Source organism: Ascaphus truei, chromosome 7 (assembly GCF_040206685.1).
Source record: "Ascaphus truei isolate aAscTru1 chromosome 7, aAscTru1.hap1, whole genome shotgun sequence".
Taxonomy (NCBI): domain Eukaryota; kingdom Metazoa; phylum Chordata; class Amphibia; order Anura; family Ascaphidae; genus Ascaphus; species Ascaphus truei.
Window position 1 is genome coordinate 14,088,078 of NC_134489.1, and position 20,282 is coordinate 14,108,359.

Consider the following 20,282-nt stretch of genomic DNA (forward strand, 5'->3'; position numbering starts at 1 on the left):
GTTTGAACTATTGTATGGCCGACACCCAAGGGGCTTACTGGATATAGCCAAAGAGACTTGGGAACACGAGGTTACCCCTTACAGAAGTGTAATAGAGCATGTTGCCCAGATGCAGGACCGCATTGCTGCAGTCCTACCCATAGTGAGGGAACACATGGAGAAAGCTCAAGAAGCACAGAGGAATACATATAATAAGGGTGCTAGGGTCAGAATTTTTTCTCCAGGTGATAGGGTACTAGTTCTGGTTCCCACCGTGGAGAGTAAATTCCTTGCTAAATGGCATGGGCCATATGAGGTCTTGGAAAGAGTGGGAGAAGTAAATTATAAGGTAAGACAGCCAGGTAGGAGGAAACCTGAGCAAATTTACCATATAAACCTACTCAAGCCCTGGAAAGATAGAGAAGTCTTGTTAACCCTAGTACCCCCAGGTCCGTCAGAGAATCAAGAAACTGACCCAGAGGTTAGCATAGCTGAAACCCTGTCTGTTCATCAGAAACGAGAGGTTCAGAATTTAGTGAAAAGAAACAAAGAAATCTTCTCTATACGGCCAGGTAAAACTAGCGTAATTGAACATGACCTAGTCTCTGAACCGGGGGTCCGAGTTAACCTTAAACCGTACCGAATCCCAGAGGCCAAAAGAAAGGCTATAAGTTTAGAGGTTAAAAAAATGCTAAAACTAGGTGTAATTGAGGAATCCCAAAGTGGGTGGAACAGCCCTATAGTCTTAGTCCCAAAGCCAGATGGTACAACAAGGTTTTGTAATGACTACCGGAAACTAAACGCGGTGTCAAAATTTGATACTTATCCTATGCCCAGGGTAGATGAACTTGTAGAGAGACTGGGCAAAGCCCGATATCTCACAACCCTAGACCTAACAAAAGGGTACTGGCAGGTTCCCCTCACAGAAAGGGCAAAAGAAAAGACAGCCTTCTCAACCCCAGACGGCCTCTTTCAGTATAAGGTGTTGCCTTTTGGCTTACATGGAGCTCCCGCCACATTCCAAAGAATGATGGATAAAATTTTAAAACCACATGCTCGGTATGCTGCCGCCTACCTGGATGATGTGGTAATCCATAGTGAAGATTGGCAATCCCACCTTCCAAAGGTCCAAGCTGTGCTTGACGCAGTCCGGTCTGCTGGACTAACTGCTAACCCCGCTAAATGCACTATTGGTCTGGAGGAGGCCAAGTATCTGGGATATTCTATTGGCAGAGGTTTACTCAAACCCCAAACACTCAAAGTGGAGGCGATACAAAATTGGCCAAGGCCAGTTACAAAAAAACAAGTAAGGACCTTTTTGGGGTTAATTGGGTACTATAGAAGGTTTATTCCCAATTTTGCAACTAAGGCAACCCCACTAACTGACCTCACAAAAGCAAGAGGACCGCTAATGGTAAAGTGGTCCCCCGAAACCGAACAGGCCTTTAGAAGCCTGAAAGAAGCTCTCTGTGCCCAACCAGTGTTGGTCACACCTGACTTCTCCAAAGAGTTCGTAGTCCAAACCGACGCATCTGAGGTAGGGCTGGGGGCGGTACTCTCCCAGGAGTCTCAAGGTGAGGAGCACCCCATCCTTTATTTAAGTAGGAAACTAAATCCCCAGGAGAAAAATTACTCCATAGTAGAGAAAGAGTGTCTCGCAATAAAGTGGGCTGTAGAGACGCTCAAATACTACCTGTTGGGGAGAAAATTCCGGTTGGTCACAGATCATGCACCCCTTACCTGGATGTGTCAAAACAGGGAAAAGAATGCTAGAGTGACCAGGTGGTTCCTAAGCCTACAACCCTTTAAATTTTCTGTGGAACACAGGTCAGGGCACAAACATGGCAATGCTGACGGGTTGTCAAGGATGCACTCCCTAATATCCATGGTCGCTCATCCCTCGAGGTCTGAGCTGGGGGGGAGGATATGTGACAGAAACCAGGGGATGGTAATAAATTCCGTATATAGGGCTCCCAGGATACTAGACAGTTTCTATCCTGTTTGGCCTGGGAGTGCAGCCTTATAATACATACACTCCATCCCACAGTTTGGCAAGCGCTGGAACTGAGGGATGAGAGATCCAGACCAGAGTTTGTCTGCTGCCTGATTTCTGTCACCTGTCATGCTAATTAGGAATCAGGTATGAAAGACTGATTTCCTGTTTGCTCTGGTCTCCCCACAAGAGCCAGGAGGCTGGAAGGCTGCTGAACTACAGAGGGGAGAAGCCTCTTCCCCAAACAGGTTCAATCTTTCTGTTCATTTGTGTAAGACTGCAAAAGTACCGTGTTTTGATGTTGGAAGTGGAAAAGCCACTTCCAACCCTGAGTCAGGGATATCTAAGTTAAGTTATCGCTCAGGTGAGCAGCTTTTGTTTTGATCTGTTTTCTGTTGTATGCACTGTGGCAGTCTCAGTGCCTGGGACTGAATAAACCAGGCATAGCCTGTTTAAAGGAACAGTACGTGACGCCTCATCATTTAACCTACCCTAAAAGACCGTGTTCTAAACAGTCCCGGACAAACGACGGAGCCCCGGAGTAAGCCGTTTGTCACACTGCCCCATAGAGAAAAAAAAAGAGAAATAAGAGACAGAAAGATAGCGACAGAGCGGCACATCACTCAAGATCGAGACACAGAGAATGCGACAAAATATATATATATATGTTTCTTATTTTTAGTATAAACATAGAATCATAGAGATAGAATAAGATGGCAAACCGAGGGGAAATACAGATAGATATGCAGACAGATGGAGAAAGAACCAAAAAAAAATTGTATTTTGCTGACTTTCTTTGATCTATCAAGTAATATCAAAGGAAAACAAACAATGAAAACGCTGTAAAGACAAATAATGTAAAAGCTGTACCCCTGAAAAAAAAAAAAAAAAAAAGAGTAGAAACAGATGGAGAAAAAGATCAATAAAAGAAGACCTTGTACAGTATTAATATCTACACAGGGAGACAGAGAAACACAGAGAGAAAGACAGATGGGAGAGAGAGAGAGGTAAAGACAGAAGCCCATATTGACTAAAGGGTGCTGAGCTTTAGCACATCGTAGCGGACTTTCATTTGACAGACTTCGGTCGTGTTAAAGCTTAGCACCTTTTACACATTTGTACACACTCATACAGGTACAATCACTCACATTTATACACACTCATACAGGCACAATCACACACTCATACAGACACAATCACACACATTTATACACACTCATACAGACACAATCACACACATTTATACACACTCATACAGACACAATCACACACATTTATACACACTCATACAGACACAATCACACACATTTATACACACTCATACAGACACAATCACACACATTTATACACACTCATACAGGTACAATCACATACATTTATACACACTCATACAGACACAATCACACACTCATACAGACACAATCACATACATTTATACACACTCATACAGGTACAATCACACACATTTATACACACTCATACAGGTACAATCACACACATTTATACACGCTCATACAGGTACAATCACACACATTTAGGCAAAGGACCATCTACAAGCAAATATGTAGCACTTCAAAACTGTATGACGCCCGCTTTCCTTCCACTGCGTGCTCTCTCTGCACCTTTTCACTGACGAGACAAGTCTATAAGAGTGCTCAATATGGAATCGCAGCTACTTTAAGTAGGCGACATTCCCCAGGGTACACGAGACAGGCCGTGAACAAATGCCCAGCCAGAAACTCCTGCATCGCGCAAGAACATGTGAGACTTTCTCCAATACAACATCACCGCTCCCGTTTCGGCTGCTCTCACGGTATCAACCTGCAACTGGGACTTCTTCATGTCTACTGTGCGTCTCCGGTGTGCAGAGCGGCTGGAAATGGAACGCCGCCTTCCCCTTACCTTGGTCGCTGGTCTCCTCTCTGCAGCTGTTCTCGTGGCCCATACGTTCCATGGGCGTGAACGGCATGTACAGGCCACAGCGAGGGCAGGTCCAGAATGAGCGCAGGCAGTCGCTGTACAGATCCGTGTTGCTCTGCACACAAACAGCATACACCCATTACCACCGGATCCCTACCATTATAAGATCTCTCTGGTACGCAGGGAACCCTTTAACTGTAATGCGTTGCTATGCAATTATTCCCTATATTTTAAATGTATTTTGTAATGTGCTGCCTATATTGACACGGCGTCATCCCTTATTAAATGAAAAGGAGATTATCAGCAGCAAAAGTAAAAGGTTCTTTAAACCAATAATATGCTTTTTACCATATAATATATATGGTAAAAAAAAGTGACAAAAACGCTCCACAGCAAAGCATATAGCAAATGGAAATATTACTGTGTGCTCATTTGCATGTCTTAGACAGGTCTGCAACCCCACCTTTCACCATTATCACCCAGCACAGTGCTTCCACTGCAGCAAGGGATTCTGGGAAATGACATGCAAATGAGCAAACAGCTCAGAGTTGTGAAATGCAGCAAGCAAAAGCTTACAGGGGACCATGTTATATGGTTTTGAAGCGAAAGGTGTGATAATTTGCATATTATTTCCCAGAATCCCTTGCTGCAGTGGAAGTGCTGGGTGATAATGGTGAAAGGCGGGGTTGCAGACCTGTCCAAGACATGCAAATGAGCATATAGTAATATTTCCATTATATACACATATATATAAATAAATCAATGTGTGCGCATGTATGTATATACATATAATACACACACACACAAAATGGAAATAGCCGTGTTAGTCCAGTTGCGATAGTGCAGAATAAATGAGTTCTTCAGTATTAGGTGACACCTTTTTTATTTGGACTAACAATTTATGTCATAGGACAAGCTTGAGAGAGTTCTCCTCTCTTCCTCAGGTCGGCAATACTAATTTGCAAAGGAATCTACGGCTAAAACAGAGGTTTAGAAGGCAGGAAAAAAAAAAACAGATTTAGATAAGGGTGGGTGGGAATGGGACATCCCTTTTTTTCTGCCTTCTAAACTTCTGTTTTAGCATTGACACCTTGTGTCAATGTGTGGGTCCAGTGTGGGCGTGAATATCAGTGGGTGTGTATATCTGTGTGTGTATGTATGTATATGCATCAGTGTGTGTGTGCACATGTATATATCAGTGTGTGTGCGCACGCGTGTATATAGCAGTGTATGTGCATGTATGGATATGTATATATATCAGTATGTGTGTATCAGAGTCATTGTGCACTGTGTGAATCTGTGTGTGTGTGTTTGTGTGTGTGTGTGTTTGTGTGTGTGTGCCAGAGGTCCTAATACTACAGTAGGTATAGATGCACTGAGCTGGTCACTCAGCTCTTCCACACTCACAGTCAGACAGTTGTAAGTCAGGAAGCTGGTCACATTGTATCCGCCTTTTATGGGATCAGGCTTCATGTCCTCATTGCTGAACACCCCGGGCAGGCTGGGAACGATGTCGACTGTCTGAGGTCCCACGTACAGGTTCTGGGTCTCTACACCAGCCAGTCTGCGCATGCTATACACTGCCTGCAACAACACAGCAAGGGAGTCAAACTCACACACATCATGTACTCCTGGTGCGTCAACATTAAGCAGCAGTACTCATGGTGTGTCAAGAATAAGTTAGTGGCACTCCTGTTGCATAAATAATTCAGGGTTTTAACTAGGAGAATTGTTATTTTACTTGGAACAAGGCTTCTCCTGGGGCTGAACGGCAGCAGTTACACCTCCAAGGACCCTGCAGCTCCCAGGATATTTAATGTTACAATTCGCATGCAAGAATTCTTCTCCAGAAGAAACAATGTTACCCCGCTGGGGTCAGCCTCCCTCTGGCAGCCAATAGAAAGTGGTGACATCACCGTCAGAGGACATTGCAGCTTCCAATTGGGTGGTCCCGCAGCCATCTTTGTTTTTCCTCGCAGGTGGTGGCAAAAATGAAACACTAAATATCTCAGCAACCTGGCAGTCTCGTTGCTTTGAGTGCCGCATGTACTTGATATGGGTGGAATTGTAGATTTAATATTATTGTATAGCTCCGACAGTGTATCCAGCATTGTACTGTACATAGAATTTTGCAAACCTGGCAAGTCACTGCGCTGAAGAGCTTACAATATAATTTAGGCATCTGAGGCACTAGGGGGGTCAACCACAATAAAAGCTTGCCCTCCATCCGCTCTCACCCACTTCAAAGGCAATACGATAACCCTTACTCACCTTTGGTCTCATGTAATCGAGCAAACTCCGACCCAAGCGCTCTATCTGCCGCCTTCTCTCCCTCGTATCGTCGCCGTCCTCGTCCTCTCTCCTGAAAGACTTCTCCAGCTTGGACTTCAGCAGCTTCTCCCAGGCCAACCGCAGATGCACCGCGTCCGAAATCAACCGCAGGGCGCACTCGGGATCCTCCACAGTAATCTCTATCCATCCATTGCACACAATGCGGCAACAGTCAGCGCTGGTATCCAGGGAGCGTGCAAGGAGCAGAAGACCCTGTTACAAAGACAATACAATCGCAATTACTGGTGTGTGGTGTAGGTGTGTATGTGTGTGGTGTAGGTGTGTATGTGTGTGGTGTAGGTGTGTATGGTGTGTATGGTGTAGGTGTGTGTGGTGTAGGTGTGTATGGTGTAGTTGTGTATGGTGTAGTTGTGTAGTTGTGTATGGTGTAGTTGTGTAGGTGTGTATGGTGTAGTTGTGTAGGTGTGTATGGTGTAGTTGTATAGGTGTGTATGGTGTAGTTGTGTAGGTGTGTATGGTGTAGTTGTGTATGTGTGTGGTGTAGTTGTGTATGTGTGTGGTGTAGTTGTGTATGTGTGTGGTGTAGTTGTGTATGTGCGTGGTGTAGTTGTGTATGTGCGTGGTGTAGTTGTGTATGTGCGTGGTGTAGTTGTATATGTGTGTGGTGTGAGTGTGTATGTGTGTGGTGTAAGTGTGTATGTGTTATAGGTGTGTATGTATGTGTGTGTATACATACGCATATGCCTATAAACTTATGCATACACACAATTTTTTGATCCCTTGGAGAAAAAGGTGCAAGTCCCACCACAATAAGAACCTTGGGTACTACTAATAAGTCAAAGCAAATTAATGTTAATTTACATTTAACATCCCCCCTGTGTCAACAGGGCTGGCAACGCATTACAAAGCAAAACATTGCTGACCCCTTCAGCACTGGAGAGGTAAAACGCCTGTCTCCCTATAATGTACTCAACACAGAATACAGAACACTGACCTGCAGAGCTGGCAATCTTACACAGTTCAGCAGGTAAGGCTTGTTCGTTTCCAGGAGAGATACAAACCCCAAAATCTGATGTCGGCTGCTCTGTCCTTTGGTCTTGGAGTCTGCTGGTGAAGAAAACACACGCTGTGTTTATTCTGATGATAAAGAACATTTAAGGGCACATTCACGTGTCACGCTGGTCCCCAAACTGTCACAGTATATAGTGCTTCCACCACAGCCAGGGATTCTGGGTAATTACATGACCACTCATGACGGTAACAGGAGGAGTAACATTAAGATTAGCTATAACCAACTTCACTTACGGGACCGTTTCCTAAATATTCCTTTAATATCCGGTTGAATTCTGGAATAATTCTCTTTTACCCTTTTATTTATGTTTTTTGGTCTTGTAGCCCAATATTAATAATAATAATAATAATAATAATAATAATAATAATAATATTGTTTTACTTCTAAAGCAGGGCTGTATATGACTGTATGCAGCCAATATAATTTAGGTTCCTTGGGCACAGGGAAATAAAGTAACTTTGCTCAAGGTCATAAAGAGTGAACACTGGGAATCAAACCATGGATCGTCCACTTTAGATGGCTCTCTCTACAGATGCTACATTTCAAGTACAAAATGCTTTAGTATTATACCCAGTGTTTGTACATGCAGCGCCCTCTTGGGTGCTACACATTTATATATACACACCACAGAAACACATGCAAAAATAAATACACATACAAACATACATTGAAAGAGAAGTGCTAGAACAAGGTCATGTTGCGAGTTGGAGGCTCATGGAAACTGTGACAAAGTCCTTCACTGAAAGGCTGGTGGATTTGTGGCGTAGTCTCAGCAGAGGTAGTATGCATACAAATACTGTATACATATATTCCAAGTCCCAAGATTGTCACTCACAGTTTGATTATTATATCTGCAGATGCAGCCACCAGTATCCAATCACCTGCCTTGGAAAAACTGGGGCAATCTCACAATAAACTGCAACATTTCTGTGAGATTTCTGCAGCCAGACTAATGGCCCATCGGATTAACACAGTGGGGGGTCCCTGCAGTCCCATTCAAACTGAATGGGACCCCTGCTGTGTTAATCCGATGGGCCATTAGTCTGGCTGCAGAATCTCACAGAAATGCTGAGGCATGTACAGTGAGATGGCTTAGTTTTTACCCAGGCAAGTGATCGGATACTGGTGGCTGCATCTGTGTGTGTTGTAACTCGAAAAACCTCACAGGTGCACAGGGCCACCGACAAGGAGGCGGGGGGGGGGGGGGGCGGGAGAGCCGGAACATGGGTCCCGGGCCCGGTGGCTGCAGGCCTGCCTCTCCCTCAAGCTCTCTGCCCACTGGTGCGCGCCGGGCCTCTCTAATGTGGGCACGTGCCGAAAGCTGGGTCCAGCTTCCGGCAGCACTGGCATGAGAGCGGCGTTTGGCGTGCGCCAGAATCGGAGAGAGACTCGGCATGGGACAGTGAGTCAGGCTTGCAGCTGGAAAGATCCGGGGCCCGATGGTCAACGAGAGTCAAAGAAGTTGTGACAACTGCTCTTATGGCCACCGGGCCCCAGCTCACCCCAGTTGTGGGACTTCCTCACTGTCCCAAGCAGGGCCGCTCTCTGATATCTGCACACGCATGAGAGGCCCTGCGTGGGAGAGTGATAGAGGCCCACACAGCGTGGGAGACCATCGCCAAGGTAAGAGTGTGTTTTGTATGTATTTGGGGGGATTTGTATGTGTTTTTTTTTGGGGGGGGGGGTTGTATGTATTTGGGGGGTGGGGAATGAGTGAGAGGGGCGTCATCGATGGAGAGGAGGGAAGAGTGAGAAGGGTGTAAGAGCAGGAGTAAGAGAGAGGGTGAGGGGGGGAGAGAATGAGGGAGAGGGGGTAAGAGTGGGATATGGAGGGGGGGGGGGGGAGAGAAATACATGGGAAGATGGGGAAATAGGTGTGAAATGGGGGGGCTCGCAAAAACGCCATGTGGGGGCCCTGTCGGAAACTCTAGTCCTGGGCCTTGGAAAATCTGTCGGCCCCTGTAGGTGCATATCAAATAACACAGAACAAAGGGGACCCCGGAGATCTATACAACCCTTAGACGTAATTATATATAAAACCAATACATTTATGTGATCTTCCATAAAAACTAACACCTATATATACACAAGCAAAGCAAATAGGTTTCTGCACTCGAGCTGTCAATCCTGTAAATGGTATAATCCGCTTGCAGCTAACACGTAAGGGGTCACTCCTCACAAAGCCCCTATAGAGGGAGAGAACCCCCAACAAAGGGGGAGTCTCCCAATGGAAACAAAAAGAAAGGTACGCGAAGCGCACAGCAGCATTACAATTGATGCTTTAATACAAAGAATATAGCCCAATGAAGGGACTAAAAAAAACAGACAATGTACAGATAAAACAAAAAATACATGAATAAGGTCTTCACAAAAGACCACACCAGAAAACAAGTGATATCAAAAATAATAAAAACAAATACCAATCCCACAAACCTAGAAGGGACCACGTGAGTGGGAATACCCCCAAACAAGCTCACTAAGAACACGAGCTGTGGGTGGGTAACACAACCAGAGTAGCAAGAAAGTTCAAGTGAAAGCCTCAAAACACCCTGGTAGTGTAAGTACGCCGAGGGGAAGGAACACTAACCGTGAGAGAGGTCGGCAAGCGCGACCACGTAAATGGTCCGGACGCCGTGACCGCACCGCAGATGTAGAGCTCAACTCTCTCTCAAAGGCAGCGTCTCTCCAGCCGGCGTACACATGCGCAAAACAACCTCCCATGACATCTACGCGTTTAAGAAGCATGCGGTGCGAAACGCGTAGATGTCACGGGAGGTTGTTCTGAGTGACTATGACGACATACTGGAACATCAAAGGTGTCCTATGAACCTTCAAACCTGTTCCTCCTGTGACATAACTGCGCATGTGTACGCCGGCTGGAGAGACGCTGCCTTTGAGAGAGAGTTGAGCTCTACATCTGCGGTGCGGTCACGGCGTCCGGACCCTTTACGTGGTCGCGCTTGCCGACCTCTCTCACGGTTAGTGTTCCTTCCCCTCGGCGTACTTACAGTACCAGGGTGTTTTGAGGCTTTCACTTGAGCTTTCTTGCTATTCTGGTTGTGTTACCCACCCACATCTCGTGTTCTTAGTGAGCTTGTATGGGGGTATTCCCACTCACGTGGTCCCTTCTAGGTTTGTGGGATTGGTATTTGTTTTTATTATTTTTGTTATCACTTGTTTTTTGGTGTGGTCTTTTGTGAAGACCTTATTCATGTATTTTTTGTTTGGCTATATTCTTTGTATTAAAGTATCAATTTTAATCCTGCGGTGCGATTCGCGTACCTTTCTTTTTGTTTCCTATATATACACACACGAGAATCCATACAGACAAGAAAACGTACAACTGCTGTCCAACAACATCAGGCCACATTCAGATCTCTCCAAGGATAGCGACCCCGGATGTACAGAAATTGGCACAGAAAAACAAGCGACAGAGAGGGTCCAAGAAAGTGACAGAAAAGGGCCATTAACCCAATTAATACTGTACTGTATGTTACACGGAATTAACCATCCTTATTTTTTTTCTGATGGGCTATTTTGGGGACCAAACCCATGGGAGAATGGGGGGTCCCAAAGGCAAAACAAGGGGGCGTGTCAACAATTCTCCCCACAGGGTGGCACCTCCCGGCTTCAGATGGGGCCGCAGGCAAATGATAGGAGCTCATGACAAGACAGAAAGTATCCCAGAGATGGTCTGCAGTGAAGTCACTTCCTGCATGCTTCCCTTGGGCACATGTATCTGCCACTGCAAAATCTTCCATGTTCAATCAAGTCTGTAGTGAAACCTTAAAGTCAACAGAACTTCTAATATTATGTACACAGTCGGAAAGGTTCAAATGACATACTGTATATCCATAGAGTTCAACCTTTGTTACATTCTACAGTAACTGGGCAAGATATGTCTAGTTCATTTGAACCCGAGGAAGGCAAATAAAATAAAAAAATTGAAGTGAAACCTTTGCCAATTATAATCAGTACTACAAATTGTAAATTCGTGTCTATTTCTGAGTGCTTGGAGGTCCTTGTTCTCCTGGCACTTAATTAATAGTTTGATCTGATATATATTTACGTCAAATTTTTTTTTAGTTCTGTTCTAAGATTATAGGTATATAATTTGCCAATTATGTCTCTTTAGGGGGAAACATTTTTCTGGCCACAATAATGGAGATTAGATTTGCCCCTGGGTCAACATCCTTCCTATGTTTAATTTATTTGGCATTCCCCTGTATAGCTCGCCTTTCTACAAAGATGTCTACCCTTTTCTTAAAGACGTCTACTGTATCTGCCATCACAGTCTCCATGGGTAGTAAATCCTGGATGGTCACAGCCCTTACTGGAACGAACCCTTCCCTTTGCTGCTGATGAAATGTCCAATTCTCTAATCTCAAGGGAGACTCCGTGTCATGTGCACTGTCCGCGGGTTGAAAGTTCTTTGGTATCGCCCTTGGACATATTGTAAATAGTAATCATATCCCCGTCCCATAATCTAATTAATCTCCTTGAATTTATTTTCAAAATGTTGCTTAGTCTGCACAACCTCAATTATTATTCCATGACGAGTCCATATAAAAGTATATTATCATCTGATGGAGTGGCCTAGTAGCACAAGTTATAATGCCAGTTTCAGCCCTCGGTGACCTTCAGCAAGTCATATTGTATCCCTGTGACTCAGGTACGAAAAAGAGATTGAAAGCTTTTCAGGACAGGGATTTATTGCGCCTGCAAGATTATGTACACAGCGCTGTATACACCGTCTGTGCCATATGAGCTAAATATATTCTTATACCATAAAATCAGTTAGGACACCCACTCCATTTTTTAGTTTATGTTGCTTGCTTAGACTCATCAGCAATAACAGTTATTGGAATCTGAACCAGTTATCTCTGGTATTATATGAGCTTCACATCACTAGGGGTTAGTACCTGTCTGAGCTGCACTAGAATCCTCCTCCACGTTCTCCACTTGTAGCAGGTCCGGGTTACTGGAGAACACGCACGTTGGGTGCAGAACGACGCCCTGCTTATTCTTCGTATGGAAGACCTAACGGGAGAAGACGATGAGCATTATTACAGCCAGAGAAAATGTGTAGGAGTATACTAAAAGGACAGTGACGTGTTTAATGGGTTAAATGGTAAGCCCGCTCTTTCATATAATGTTGTTACACAAGTGTGTACATTGTCACCTGGTCAGAGTCCTTTCGGCTGCTGTTGAAGGCGTCGGGCACTGCCAGCTGTGGGTACAGCCCTCGGCACACGATAAGCTTCAGCAGGGACAGCTGCTGGCTGGACAGACCTTGGGCTGCGCTGGAGGACGCCTGCAGCTCATCTACGTTATGCCGCAATTTGAACTTCACATCCTGCAAGGAGACCGCGCAAGAGTGACACACAGACACAAGGGAACCGACACCTCTCACTGCAGGGTGCCACCTGTAGACACTCCATCTCACTGGCATGAGTGACTATGACGACATACTGGAACATCAAAGGTGTCCTATGAACCTTCAAACCTGTTCCTCCTGTGACATAATAAGGGAACAGTCAATTTGTCCCCATGACCAAAGAAAGATACAAAAGGCACCTATGAACCATTAAAATGCAGTTCCTCAAAAGACCAAAGTACACTAATTGCAGTGGGGAATGGGGCCGTGTTTGTTTCTTTATCCAACCCTGCCCTTATCAGAGAGATATTAGAGATAAGGAGGCTTTGCCTGTGCAAACTCTTGTTGAAGACACGTTGACATCAGGCGAAAGGGAGAGGCAGAGGAAATCAAACCGCTCCCAAATTTCAGTTTAAACAAATTAATTAAAACCGTATAGATGTCAGATATGGGAAAAATGCAATCACCCACCCAGATGTCAATGCCATTAGTACACTTCGGTCCTAGGAGTAACTGCTCCTTTAACATTCAGTAATTCACCTCAGTGGACATCACGCCATAGTGACTAGCGATGGGCGATAAGTGGTCAATGCTTACAAACGCCACGTCTGTCCTAAAATGTTTTTATGTTATCCCCCTCCTTCCTGCGCCTGGTATCAATGCACAGACCTGGATATCTACGCTCTTGTCTGTGTTAGAGGGCTCCCCGTCTTCACTGGAGGAGCCGGCGTCTTCATCCTGCAGTTTCAGCACCTTGCGCTTGTGCCTGTCCTCCCGATCGTGCTGCCTCTTCAGCTGATACAGCTCCTTGCGCTGCTTGTGCTGTCGCTGACGGCTGTTCCTATCTCCTGTTTGGGTTCTGCTCTCTTCCAGCAACCCATGAGATTTCAGCAGCTCCTGCAGACCAATCATAAAGAAGAGTGTGTCAATGTACAAGGCCTCGTCCAGGGTGCAACCGAGCGCGCTGTGACTTCAGGCGCTCAGGTTTGCCAGGCAAATCCTGGCCAGCTCTTTCCACACGTGGGAGGCGTGTCGGTGGGCGTGGCCATGACATCACGAAGCTGGTTCGCCCTCATTGAGCGAGCGGCACAATCAAATTGGTCTCTGCAAGCAGCTGAGCGCCGAGCGCTCACGGGCGCGCTGAACAGACTCATTGCGATCAAACTCCTGATCGCGAGTCGCATGAGCGCGCAAGCGCTCTCATCTTCACCCTGGATAGAGCCTAATAATACAGTGACCACTTGCACCTAAACAGATTTGCATATATGCATCATTAAGTTAAAGGAGCTCCTAGCTACGTGCTGGTATGTACGTGGACAAATTGTTTTTAAATATATTTTGTTAATACATGCTTAGCGGGGATCTTTCTTAAGTGGTGTTGCCTTTGAGAATCTACGACATAACACACCGCGGCCGACGCAACAGTATGATAGAACACGCCGGGCGACATAGAACGACGCGCTGAGCAATGTAACGCACAGAGCGTTGTGATAACCGTGATCTAACGCAGAGCAATGTAACGCACAGAGCGTTGTGATAACCGTGATCTAACGCAGAGCAATGTAACGCACGGAGCGTTGTGATAACCGTGATCTAACGCAGAGCAATGTAACGCACGGAGCGTTATGATAACCGTTATCTAACGCAGAGCAATGTAACGCGCAGAGCGTTGTGATAACCGTGATCTAACGCAGAGCAATGTAACGCACAGAGCGTTGTGATAACCGTGATCTAACGCAGAGCAATGTAACGCACAGAGCGTTGTGATAACCGTGATCTAACGCAGAGCAATGTAACGCACAGAGCGTTGTGATAACCGTGATCTAACGCAGAGCAAAGTAACGCACAGAGCGTTATGATAACCGTGATCTAACGCAGAGCAATGTAACGCACAGAGCGTTGTGATAACCGTGATCTAACGCAGAGCAATGTAACGCACGGAGCGTTGTGATAACCGTGTTCTAACGCAGAGCAATGTAACGCACAGAGCGTTGTGATAACCGTGATCTAACGCAGAGCAATGTAACGCACAGAGCGTTGTGATAACCGTGATCTAACGCAGAGCAATGTAACGCACAGAGCGTTGTGATAACGTGATCTAACGCAGAGCAATGTAACGCACAGAGCGTTGTGATAACCGTGATCTAACGCAGAGCAATGTAACGCACAGAGCGTTGTGATAACCGTGATCTAACGCAGAGCAATGTAACGCACAGAGCGTTGTGATAACCGTGATCTAACGCAGAGCAATGTAACGCACAGAGCGTTATGATAACCGTGATCTAACGCAGAGCAAAGTAACGCACAGAGCGTTGTGATAACCGTGATCTAACGCAGAGCAATGTAACGCACAGAGCGTTGTGATAACCGTGATCTAACGCAGAGCAATGTAACGCGCAGAGCGTTGTGATAACGTGATCTAACGCAGAGCAATGTAACGCACAGAGCGTTATGATAACCGTGATCTAACGCAGAGCAAAGTAACGCACAGAGCGTTGTGATAACCGTGATCTAACGCAGAGCAATGTAACGCGCAGAGCGTTGTGATAACGTGATCTAACGCAGAGCAATGTAACGCACAGAGCGTTATGATAACCGTGATCTAACGCAGAGCAAAGTAACGCACAGAGCGTTGTGATAACGTGATCTAACGCAGAGCAATGTAACGCACAGAGCGTTGTGATAACCGTGATCTAACGCAGAGCAATGTAATGCACGGAGCGTTGTGATAACCGTGATCTAACGCAGAGCAATGTAACGCACAGAGCGTTGTGATAACCGTGATCTAACGCAGAGCAATGTAACGCACAGAGCGTTGTGATAACCGTGATCTAACGCAGAGCAATGTAACGCACAGAGCGTTGTGATAACCGTGATCTAACGCAGAGCAATGTAACGCGCAGAGCGTTGTGATAACCGTGATCTAACGCAGAGCAATGTAACGCACAGAGCGTTGTGATAACGTGATCTAACGCAGAGCAAAGTAACGCACAGAGCGTTATGATAACCGTGATCTAACGCAGAGCAATGTAACGCACAGAGCGTTGTGATAACGTGATCTAACGCAGAGCAATGTAACGCACAGAGCGTTATGATAACCGTGATCTAACGCAGAGCAATGTAACGCACAGAGCGTTGTGATAACCGTGATCTAACGCAGAGCAATGTAACGCACAGAGCGTTGTGATAACCGTGATCTAACGCAGAGCAATGTAACGCGCAGAGCGTTGTGATAACCGTGATCTAACGCAGAGCAATGTAACGCACAGAGCGTTGTGATAACCGTGATCTAACGCAGAGCAATGTAACGCACAGAGCGTTGTGATAACCGTGATCTAACGCAGAGCAAAGTAACGCACGGACCGTTGTGATAACCGTGATCTAACGCAGAGCAATGTAACGCACAGAGCGTTGTGATAACCGTGATCTAACGCAGAGCAATGTAACGCACAGAGCGTTGTGATAACCGTGATCTAACGCAAAGCAAAGTAACGCACAGAGCGTTGTGATAACCGTGATCTAACGCAGAGCAATGTAACGCACAGAGCGTTGTGATAACCGTGATCTAACGCAGAGCAATGTAACGCACAGAGCGTTGTGATAACCGTGATCTAACGCAGAGCAATGTAACGCACAGAGCGTTGTGATAACCGTGATCTAACGCAGAGCAATGTAACGCACAGAGCGTTGTGATAACCGTGATCTAACGCAGAGCAATGTAACGCACAGAGCGTTGTGATAACCGTGATCTAACGCAGAGCAAAGTAACGCACGGACCGTTGTGATAACCGTGATCTAACGCAGAGCAATGTAACGCACAGAGCGTTGTGATAACCGTGATCTAACGCAGAGCAATGTAACGCACAGAGCGTTGTGATAACCGTGATCTAACGCAGAGCAATGTAACGCACAGAGCGTTATGATAACCGCGATCTAACGCAGAGCAATGTAACGCACAGAGCGTTATGATAACCGTGATCTAACGCAGAGCAATGTAACGCACAGAGCGTTGTGATAACCGTGATCTAACGCAGAGCAATGTAACGCACAGAGCGTTGTGATAACGTGATCTAACGCAGAGCAATGTAACGCACAGAGCGTTGTGATAACCGTGATCTAACGCAGAGCAATGTAACGCACAGAGCGTTGTGATAACCGTGATCTAACGCAGAGCAATGTAACGCGCAGAGCGTTGTGATAACCGTGATCTAACGCAGAGCAATGTAACGCACAGAGCGTTGTGATAACCGTGATCTAACGCAGAGCAAAGTAACGCACAGAGCGTTATGATAACCGTGATCTAACGCAGAGCAATGTAACGCACAGAGCGTTGTGATAACCGTGATCTAACGCAGAGCAATGTAACGCACAGAGCGTTGTGATAACCGTGATCTAACGCAGAGCAATGTAACGCACAGAGCGTTGTGATAACCGTGATCTAACGCAGAGCAAAGTAACGCACAGAGCGTTGTGATAACCGTGATCTAACGCAGAGCAATGTAACGCACGGAGCGTTGTGATAACCGTGATCTAACGCAGAGCAATGTAACGCACAGAGCGTTGTGATAACCGTGATCTAACGCAGAGCAATGTAACGCACAGAGCGTTGTGATAACCGTGATCTAACGCAGAGCAATGTAACGCACAGAGCGTTGTGATAACCGTGATCTAACGCAGAGCAATGTAACGCACGGAGCGTTGTGATAACCGTGATCTAACGCAGAGCAATGTAACGCACAGAGCGTTGTGATAACCGTGATCTAACGCAGAGCAATGTAACGCACAGAGCGTTGTGATAACCGTGATCTAACGCAGAGCAATGTAACGCACAGAGCGTTGTGATAACCGTGATCTAACGCAGAGCAATGTAACGCACAGAGCGTTATGATAACCGTGATCTAACGCAGAGCAAAGTAACGCACAGAGCGTTGTGATAACCGTGATCTAACGCAGAGCAAAGTAACGCACAGAGCGTTGTGATAACCGTGATCTAACGCAGAGCAATGTAACGCACAGAGCGTTGTGATAACGTGATCTAACGCAGAGCAATGTAACGCACAGAGCGTTGTGATAACCGTGATCTAACGCAGAGCAATGTAACGCACGGAGCGTTGTGATAACCGTGATCTAACGCAGAGCAATGTAACGCACAGAGCGTTGTGATAACCGTGATCTAACGCAGAGCAATGTAACGCACAGAGCGTTGTGATAACCGTGATCTAACGCAGAGCAATGTAACGCACAGAGCGTTGTGATAACCGTGATCTAACGCAGAGCAATGTAACGCACAGAGCGTTGTGATAACCGTGATCTAACGCAGAGCAATGTAACGCACAGAGCGTTATGATAACCGTGATCTAACGCAGAGCAATGTAACGCACAGAGCGTTGTGATAACCGTGATCTAACGCAGAGCAATGTAACGCACAGAGCGTTGTGATAACGTGATCTAACGCAGAGCAATGTAACGCACAGAGCGTTGTGATAACCGTGATCTAACGCAGAGCAATGTAACGCACAGAGCGTTATGATAACCGTGATCTAACGCAGAGCAATGTAACGCACAGAGCGTTGTGATAACCGTGATCTAACGCAGAGCAATGTAACGCACGGAGCGTTGTGATAACCGTGATCTAACGCAGAGCAATGTAACGCACAGAGCGTTGTGATAACCGTGATCTAACGCAGAGCAAAGTAACGCACGGAGCGTTATGATAACCGTGATCTAACGCAGAGCAATGTAACGCACGGAGCGTTGTGATAACGTGATCTAACGCAGAGCAATGTAACGCACAGAGCGTTGTGATAACCGTGATCTAACGCAGAGCAATGTAACGCACAGAGCGTTGTGATAACCGTGATCTAACGCAGAGCAATGTAACGCACAGAGCGTTGTGATAACGTGATCTAACGCAGAGCAATGTAACGCACAGAGCGTTGTGATAACCGTGATCTAACGCAGAGCAATGTAACGCACAGAGCGTTATGATAACCGTGATCTAACGCAGAGCAATGTAACGCACAGAGCGTTGTGATAACCGTGATCTAACGCAGAGCAATGTAACGCACAGAGCGTTATGATAACCGTGATCTAACGCAGAGCAATGTAACGCACAGAGCGTTGTGATAACCGTGATCTAACGCAGAGCAATGTAACGCACAGAGCGTTGTGATAACCGTGATCTAACGCAGAGCAATGTAACGCACAGAGCGTTATGATAACCGTGATCTAACGCAGAGCAATGTAACGCACAGAGCGTTATGATAACCGTGATCTAACGCAGAGCAATGTAACGCACGAAGCGTTATGATAACCGTGATCTAACGCAGAGCAATGTAACGCACAGAGCGTTGTGATAACCGTGATCTAACGCAGAGCAATGTAACGCACAGAGCGTTATGATAACCGTGATCTAACGCAGAGCAATGTAACGCACGGAGCGTTGTGATAACCGTGATCTAACGCAGAGCAATGTAACGCACAGAGCGTTGTGATAACCGTGATCTAACGCAGAGCAATGTAACGCACAGAGCGTTGTGATAACCGTGATCTAACGCAGAGCAAAGTAACGCACAGAGCGTTGTGATAACCGTGATCTAACGCAGAGCAATGTAACGCACAGAGCGTTGTGATAACCGTGATCTAACGCAGAGCAATGTAACGCGCAGAGCGTTGTGATAATCGTGATCTAACGCAGAGCAATGTAACGCACAGAGCGTTGTGATAACCGTGATCTAACGCAGAGCAATGTAACGCACAGAGCGTTGTGATAACCGTGATCTAACGCAGAGCAATGTAACGCACAGAGCGTTGTGATAACCGTGATCTAACGCAGAGCAATGTAACGCACAGAGCGTTGTGATAACCGTGATCTAACGCAGAGCAATGTAACGCACAGAGCGTTGTGATAACGTGATCTAACGCAGAGCAATGTAACGCACAGAGCGTTGTGATAACCGTGATCTAACGCAGAGCAATGTAACGCACAGAGCGTTATGATAACCGTGATCTAACGCAGAGCAATGTAACGCACAGAGCGTTGTGATAACCGTGATCTAACGCAGAGCAATGTAACGCACAGAGCGTTGTGATAACCGTGATCTAACGCAGAGCAATGTAACGCACAGAGCGTTGTGATAACCGTGATCTAACGCAGAGCAATGTAACGCACAGAGCGTTGTGATAACCGTGATCTAACGCAGAGCAATGTAACGCACAGAGCGTTGTGATAACGTGATCTAACGCAGAGCAATGTAACGCACAGAGCGTTATGATAACCGTGATCTAACGCAGAGCAATGTAACGCACAGAGCGTTGTGATAACCGTGATCTAACGCAGAGCAATGTAACGCACAGAGCGTTGTGATAACCGTGATCTAACGCAGAGCAATGTAACGCACAGAGCGTTGTGATAACCGTGATCTAACGCAGAGCAATGTAACGCACAGAGCGTTGTGATAACGTGATCTAACGCAGAGCAATGTAACGCACAGAGCGTTGTGATAACCGTGATCTAACGCAGAGCAATGTAACGCACAGAGCGTTGTGATAACCGTGATCTAACGCAGAGCAATGTAACGCACAGAGCGTTGTGATAACCGTGATCTAACGCAGAGCAATGTAACGCACAGAGCGTTGTGATAACCGTG

General features: G+C 46.1%; 1 protein-coding gene across 5 annotated transcripts in view; it reads right to left on the reverse strand.

Moving 5' to 3' along the window:
• DHX34 (DExH-box helicase 34) overlaps window positions 1–20,282 on the reverse strand; it is a 51,009-nt gene that overhangs the window by 12,486 nt on the left and 18,241 nt on the right. For 4 of the 5 annotated variants that reach the window (XM_075607046.1, XM_075607044.1, XM_075607043.1 and 1 more), the window contains 7 exons: window positions 13,303–13,530; window positions 12,439–12,612; window positions 12,179–12,296; window positions 7,179–7,291; window positions 6,164–6,436; window positions 5,300–5,476; window positions 3,875–4,007 (listed from right to left, as the gene is read on the reverse strand). In XM_075607046.1, the coding sequence (XP_075463161.1) occupies window positions 3,875–4,007; window positions 5,300–5,476; window positions 6,164–6,436; window positions 7,179–7,291; window positions 12,179–12,296; window positions 12,439–12,612; window positions 13,303–13,530 (1,216 nt within the window). The remainder of the gene's footprint in view (window positions 1–3,874; window positions 4,008–5,299; window positions 5,477–6,163; window positions 6,437–7,178; window positions 7,292–12,178; window positions 12,297–12,438; window positions 12,613–13,302; window positions 13,531–20,282) is intronic. The other variant, XM_075607045.1, reaches the window with a different exon arrangement.